Source organism: Cebus imitator, unplaced genomic scaffold (genome assembly GCF_001604975.1).
Source record: "Cebus imitator isolate Cc_AM_T3 unplaced genomic scaffold, Cebus_imitator-1.0 Scaffold426, whole genome shotgun sequence".
NCBI lineage: Eukaryota > Metazoa > Chordata > Mammalia > Primates > Cebidae > Cebus > Cebus imitator.
Window position 1 is genome coordinate 1341158 of NW_016107741.1, and position 7803 is coordinate 1348960.

General features: G+C 46.8%; 1 protein-coding gene across 2 annotated transcripts in view; it reads left to right on the forward strand.

Moving 5' to 3' along the window:
* Positions 1 to 7803, forward strand: part of WWC3 (WWC family member 3) — a 130646-nt gene that overhangs the window by 118111 nt on the left and 4732 nt on the right. For both annotated transcript variants that reach the window (XM_017509917.2, XM_017509919.2), the window contains 3 exons: positions 845 to 1010; positions 5246 to 5410; positions 7305 to 7397. In XM_017509917.2, coding sequence (XP_017365406.1) covers positions 845 to 1010; positions 5246 to 5410; positions 7305 to 7397 — 424 coding nt within the window. The remainder of the gene's footprint in view (positions 1 to 844; positions 1011 to 5245; positions 5411 to 7304; positions 7398 to 7803) is intronic.

Here is a 7803-nt window from a genome sequence, read left to right on the forward strand (position 1 = left end):
CAGGGGTTCACTATGTTGGTCAAGCTGGTCTGGATCTCCTATCCTTGTGATCTGCCTGCCTCAGCCTCCCAGACTACTGGGATTATAGCAGTGAGCCATCACACCCGGCCCAGGCATGGTAAATTTTACAGCATTTTATTTTCATCACACACTCTACCTATCCCTAGCCAAATGTACTCCCAGGTTCCCCTCTGATTCCCTGCAACCACAAATCTGCCCCCTGTGTCTATGGACTTGCCGGTCTGGACACTTCCTACAAATGGGGTCACTTTCTGCTTCACATGAAGTAGCCTATTGGTGAATCCTTGGCCCTGTGGCAGCCTGCATGCCATAGATGAGTGATTCTGTTGAACAGGCACCTCTGCTGCCTTGGCTTGTGTTTGTAGTCTCTGGAGGTGCTTACATATTGCTGTACTTCTACATCTTTCCATAAAGTGTGCTGTCTTTCAGGGGCTTCCTGCTGCTTCCCAGTGGCTTCCCCATGGCTTCCCCTGAGTTTAGTTTAAGAGAGGAATTTATTTTGCGGAGCGATAGTGCATTCTGAGGAGAAGGTGTTGTGTTCTGGGATGGACAGGAGCTGGGAGGGATTTGGGGCTGAGTGGTGTGCTTTTCTGGGATCTTCAGTGGCTGCAATTGGTGATAGAGAAAGGCCCTCTTAATGAAAGTCCTTGAAGAGCTATCTTCCCTGGAAAACAGAAGTGCCCTTTTACTTTATGAGAGACAACTGTCTTTGATCATTGGAAAGAAATGGCTTTATTGCATACCTCTACTACTGTGCTCTAAGAGTAGCATGAAATATGTCCCTTTTGGTGACAATTTGGGCTTCTGCAATGTCCATCTTCAGGAGTTGGCAAGCGGACTCAGTGGATAGCGGCTGTAGCAACTGCACCCAGACCAGCCCTCCGTACCCAGAGCCCTGTTGTGTGGGTATTGACTCCATCTTGGGCCACACGTTTGCTGCTCAGGCAGGGCCTTATAGCCCTGAGAAATTTCAGCCCTCACCTCTTAAGGTAAGTGGAAACCATAGGGGATTTTCTGGAGTCCCCCACCCCCAACATTTTGCCATATATACCTGGTACTGCCCTGGAAGGAGAGGCTGTGTGACCCCAAATTCTTCATGGGAAGTGTGAGGAGATGGGGGAAGATACACCAAAGGCAAGCAGAGCAGGGGCTCCCAGGAAGGAGAGCCACATGGCTGACCTGCACACACGCCCAGTGGCCTGAGTGTTGGGCACACAAGAAAGTTGTGGTATAAAATGGACACTGCTGTTGGATTTGAGGGCCACAGCTAAGGCTGGTTTTACTGTGAGCTGAGGAAAAAAAGTGAATGACCTGAGATCTGTAAATGGCTTTAATAGGTATCGCTGATCCATTCCCACCTTCAGGGACAAATGAGGCTCTGGAGGATCCATGAGTCCCCCAGGTTTTGGACATTTGTAGTTCCTCTTCCCCTTCTGTGAAGTGTAGAATAGTGCTGTCCTTTCCTCCCTTCTGTTCATCTGCTACTAGCTTGCTGTCACCGCGTCTTTAGGGGAGAATCCCTCGTGTTTACAGTGCCTGCAAGGTCAGGGAGGACACTGTGTCAGTGCTGTTTCATAACTTTGTTTCCCCACTCTTCAGCTCACAAAAGCATTTTATCACCCTCATGCCCCTGCCCTCAATCAGAAGCACAAAATGAAATCTGCCCCCGGCAGCTTCCCAAGCTGTGACCCACACAGCAAGTTCACAGTTGTTTTGGACCAGGCGGCTGGTCAGGGCCCTTGTCCGACTTTCCAAGATCTCAAAAAGCAGCAGCCCAAGCCAGGGCAAGTGGCTGTGGGAGGCATATTTGGTGTTTCCCCTTCCCTCAGCTTTTATTTTTAAAAAGTTAAATCTGCAGAAAAGTTGCTAGAATAATGCAACAAATATCTATACACCTCACCTAGACCCCACAGTCGTTAGTTCATCACCACGTTTGTATTCTCCCTTTCTGTGTGGGCATCACAGATACAACAAAGTTAGTATAGTGGGTGAGTAGGAAAAAAAAGAAAACAAACTCCCCACCCACCCTTGAGAGGGAGACACCAAAGGAGACATTGCTAGCATATGCTCATGTCACAGAGAGCAAGGGTGCTTCTGGAGAACACAATGGCAGGAAAGTGGGCAGACGCTTGTAGAGAGGTTTGCAGTTTTAGAAAGGGTTCACATTTAGAAATGTAAATTTATATTTACATTTTACAAAGGTCAGGATGATAAAATGGTGCAGCTGCTATAGAAAACAGTATAGTGGTTCTTCAAAACATTAAAAATAGAACCACCAGAGGATCCCGCAGTCCTGCTTCTGGATATGTCTGGGTGTATATCCTAAACAATTTTGAAAGGATCTTAAAGAAATATGTACACATCCATGTTTGTAGCAACAGCATTATTCACAATAGCCAAGAGATGGAAGCAACTGAAGTGTCTGTCCATGGTGGATGAGTGGATAAAGAAAACGTGGTCTATCCATGCAGTTGAATATTGTTCAACCTTAAAATGGAAGGAAATTCTGTCACATGCTACAACATGGATGAGCTCTGAAGACTCATGCTCTGTGAATGAGCCAGTGTGAATATTTATTTGGTCTTCAACTCTTTGAGTTGCATGATTTCTGGCATACAACTCCTAAAATCCTTAGAATCTGAAGAAAAAAAAATCTTTTTATATGCTAATGAGTTTACTGGTGGCTGGCGAAGAAAATAGAAAAGCACAAAAAGACAAATACCATATGATTTCATTCATGTGCGATTCCTGGAGTAGTTGAATTCACAGGGTCAGAGAGTAGAATGGTGGCTGCCAGGGACTTGGATGGGCTGCATGGGCATGTTACAGAACCGAGCTGGGGTCCACCCACCCAGTGCAGTAAAGCCAGGTGTCTGTACCAAGGTGTTTTGCAGGGCCAGAAGGATGGCGTTTATTTGCAGTCACTAAACAAGGAGAATCAGGCAGTTCATGCTTAAGACCTGACCTCCCCATGCCTTGCAGGGAAGGGTTTTGAAAGGCAGAGGTAAATTTCAGGAAAGCAGAAGTCATAGGTAAAATCATAAATCAATACATGGAGGTTACACATTGCTTTTGGCCTAAAAGGATGGGATATCTTGATGCGGGGGCTTACAGGACGTAGGTAGATTCAGAGATTTTCTGATTCCAGTTGGTTCATGAGGCAAAGCTTTGTCTAAAAATTTGGGGTCAGTAGAAAAGATGGTTAGCTCTGACTTGTGGGTGTGACTCCCTCCAGCCCCTCAGGAAGAGATTCAGAATAAAGAGCAAGGGTCAGAGTGCAGTCCTCAGCTCCCCCTTATCTAAGGTCTGTACCAGTGAGTCACTTTGGTGGGGGTCTGGGTTTCTGAAGGACAATCAGGGACATATGTTAAGATGTCTTTGGTTTCTTTTTCTTTTTGCTTTGCTTTGCTTTTTTTTTTTGGAGACAGAGTCTTGCTCTGTCACCCAGGCTGCAGTGCAGCGGCATGATCTCGGCTCACTGCAACCTACGCCTCTTGGGTTTAAGCAATTCTCATACCTCAGCCTCCCAAGTAGCTGGGATTACAGGCGTGCACCATCACACCTGGCTAATTTTTTTTTTTTTTTAAAGTAAAGACAGGGTTTCACCACGTTAGCCAGGCTGAGCCTCAGGTGATCCGCCCTCTTCGGCCTCCCAAAGTGCTGGGATTACAGGCGCCCATCCAAGATGTCTTTAGCTTCTCTAGAGAACCAGACATCTCCAGACTGTAACTTCCTTGGCTATTGATTTAGACTACTATTACCTTGTTGCTTATCAAGTTACTTATTTACATGTCAAGGATAGTGAGGTGCCTGGAATTTCCCTTGAAGGAATTTGATTTTTCTATATTTCTGTGCTCGAGGGGTCTGCAGGCCCCTAAAATGGGGTCTCTGCTTTATCTCAGGAGTGGGAATGGGGAGTTGTTGTTAGGGGGAGAGGACACAGTTTCAGGTTTTCAAGGTAAACAAGTTTTGGAGATCTGTTGCACAACAGTGTGAATGGATGCCACTGAACTGTACCTGCACAAATGGTTAATTTGACCAATTTTGTTGTATAGTTTTTCCCACAATTTTTTTAAAAGCAAGGTTCCAAAAGGCCTCACTGAGAAGACAGTGTTTGAGTAGAGGCCCTCAAGGAAGGGAGCACTGAGCTGTGTGCAGAAGCGTGGTCAGGTGGGAACAGCTGTCATGTGTTGTGGGGGGTGCTGAGGACAGAGGGAGCGAAGCAGCACCCACCCAGCACCCTGCCTTTTCTCTGAGGGCATGAGAAATTGGTGGGGTTTGAGCCCAGTGGTGACATGATATGACTGAAGCTCCTTTGTTAGTGTTTTCTAAAATAATTTGTTGAATAATTTGTTGAGTTGAAGTTCATGTAACATAAACTGAAGCATCAGTGGGATTTGGTCCACTCACAGTGTTGTTCAGCCACTACCTCTGTCTAGTTTCATGACATTTCTATCACCCCAAAGTAAAACCTGTCCCCAATGAGCAGTCACTGCCATTCCCGCTTCCCCCAGCCACCTGCAGCCACCAAATGTGCTTTCTGGTGGTGTGGATTTTCCTCTTCTGGATGTTTCCAGCAATGGAATCTATACTATGTGGCCTTTGGCACATGGCATCTTTCATTCAGCACAATGTTTTCAAGGTTGATTTACATGTTAGCATGTATTAAAAACTCCATTGGTTCTTATGGCTGAATGCTCTTCCCTTTTGTGGCTAAGACCACAATTTGTTGATCCTTTGATCCATCAACGAACATCTGGAATGTTCCCACCTTTGGCCTGGCCAGTTTTCCTTCGATGTCCCTGGTTGCTGTTTTAAGAACAGATCTAAGGGCAGGGAGGTGTGGAATTGGGGAAATTGGTGAGGCACCCACTGCACTCATCTGAGCATGGGGTAAAGGTGACTCAGGTGAAAAGTTGCTGACAACTGCTCTAAACCCACTTGATCTTCAGCACAGAGCCAGCAGGGATCACTCTTGGACTAGATATGGGTGTGCAAAAGAGATCAGGAGCTCGGGACGGCACTAAGGATGTTTATATGAACAAATGGAAAGTAGAGATCCCTGTGAGAGGAGGGGCTGGGATGGGGTTGGGGGATATCAGCCTTTCCATTGTGGACGTGCCACAGCTAACCCCCAAGTGGAGAAGTGAAACACAGGGCTATTCCCATAAGTTCACTGCTTGCGTTACAAAAGAAGTCATGGTCAAGCACCAACCACCCCTAGGTTGATAAGGAAACCAACACAGAAGATCTGTTTCCGGAAGAAGCAGCCAGACTCCTGAAGGAGCGGCCCAGCCGCCGGGCCCGAGGGTCACCTTTTGTTCGGAGTGGCACAATTGTCCGTTCCCAGACCTTCTCGCCTGGAGCACGAAGCCAGTATGTTTGCAGAGTAAGTTGGAATCCCTTCGTCACTTTCTGTAATGTTTTGTCTTCCATCCTCTTTGTGATTTTTTTTCCTGCTCTTTATTCTGAAAGGCATATGTATTTGCACCAGTCATACCAATCCATGAACTATGGACTTTATCGGTATGCAGTGATGACATCAGTGTTGTGGAGTGACCTCCCCCACCCCCTGCCATGCTTCACTAATTCTGGATTTGTTCAGGATTCAGATTCATCCCTGCCCCTGGTTTTCAGTGTTGTGTATGTCCTGAGCTGTAGGCAGGAAGCAGGGAGAATCATTTCTACCTCAGTGTAAGGAACAAGTGGAAGCAGGGGCTGTCTTGAATGGATTCAGCTGGGCCAGAGGGTGGGCCACAGCCCTGGAGGGTCGTGGCGAAGGGACAGTGAGTTCTCACCCACGTGTAAATTCCCAACCTGCGGATGACAGTGGGTGACGCTCAGTGGTTCTCAGCCATGGCTGCGCCTTGCAGTCAAATCACACGGGGGGATTCAATAGGTCCTGGTACCCGCCTACCACCCCAGAGATTTGCCATTGGTCACAGGTTGCCTGGGCATCAGAACTTGCGGAATCACCCAGATGGTTTTAGCATGTCACCCAAGACTGAGAACCCCAAGGTGGGTGGAGGGAAGCCTCGAGCCAGTGTGGTCAATAAAGGTAGGACAGAGTGACAGTGCCAGCACATGTGTACACAAAGGGCTTTTAAGGATAATGGCTCATGACACGGTGGCCTGGAGGGGCCATTTGGTTGAGAACCGTGACCCTTCCTACACCTCTCAGTTGGGGCTGTTGAAGGAGGCACCTGCCCTGGAGGCGCTGGCTTCTTGACGGCAGAGCCAAGGCAGATCTTTGGAGAGGAAAAGGCCTCCAACCCTCGAAGGAGATGCTGTAAACACTGGGAGGGGCCTAGGTGGCCAAAATGGCCTCTCAGCCATTTTGGTGAGACCTGCCGCTGTTGTCCCATTGGTCCAAAGTGTCCCTGTGGAAGCTGATGCTCAAGTGCTTGGCTGGACATTCTAGATGGAAGGCCACGCTCACCGCCGTCCTTGTTCCAGGCCCCTGTGGAGCCACCAACGTGCCGGCTGGAGGCTGCTTATTGAGGAGGGGAGGGTGGGAGCAGGCAGTGCTTTGCTTACCCAGAGGAAAAGCTCTGTGTGCCTGCCTAACAGCTGCACTTACTGGCAATGCTCCTGGACATGTCGCTGTTCTTCTTTGTGTTTGTATGAACGTCGTGCAGGTATGCTGCTGCACTTCCTCAGTAGGTTTACTGTCGTGGAAAGTAAGGCCATGAAGGCAGGGATGTTGGATTTCACACAGATTCACACTGATCCCAAGGTGAGCCCCTGCCACCAAATGAAGGCTGTAATGACTTGGCTCCCATGAAGATAACATTCTTTACTTTCCTGTTTAAAAGCACACCCTGTCCCTTGATGGATGCAGCTGCAGTTGGCAATGTCAGCTTGTCCTGCTACCAGGAATGAGTTTCTTTTTTGTAAGCCACTTTTCCCAGTTATTGCCAAAGCCACAAATACAGCACATGAGAAAGACTGAGGAAAAGGGAACCATGCTGAGGGCAGTGCTGGCCTTTGTGGGCCTGTGCAGGGCAGGAAACGGCGTTGGTTTCGATCACATGGAGCTTTTGTTGGCTCAGTTAGCCTGGAAGCTGGGGGAAGGTTTCGTTTGCTTTGTTCTGCTTTTTAAAAATTTTAGCAGAAACTTGTTTAAATTGAAACCCAAAGACCTGGTACAAGCACCAATAAATAAATGCACTCGAGGGCCTGTGGAGAGGACAAAAATAATCTGTTCCAAGACTCCGAGTATGCACAGAGAATGAACTGAATTGCTGATAAATTGTTTCTGAATATCATTCTTTTTGGTGCAGCTTTATCGTAGTGACAGTGACAGCTCAACGCTGCCCCGGAAATCCCCCTTTGTCCGAAATACTTTGGAAAGACGAACCCTTCGCTATAAGCAGGTATGTGCCCTGTAAACAAATGTGGAATCTGTGCTTGCCCTGCGACTGATTTTTACAAGCCTTAAAATGTCATATTTAAGGTCATGTAAATTAAAAGGGAGTATTTTTATTTCTTGTTTACTTAACAGATGTAATGCCATAATGTTGCTAATATTTCTTAAGATAGTATGATTTCAGAGAATCCATGATCTTCACATCCTTCAGTATAATAACCATTTCTACATAATAGGCTTTTTTCTCTTTTTTGACAGGAGAGTATATATAGTTTAGAAAAGTTGAGTTTTTCAACATATTGCTTTTCTGGGCAAGGATCATTTGAATATGTGTGTGTGTGTACATGTGTGTATATATATATATGTTTGTGTGTTTATGTACATGTGTGTATGTATATATATACACACACACA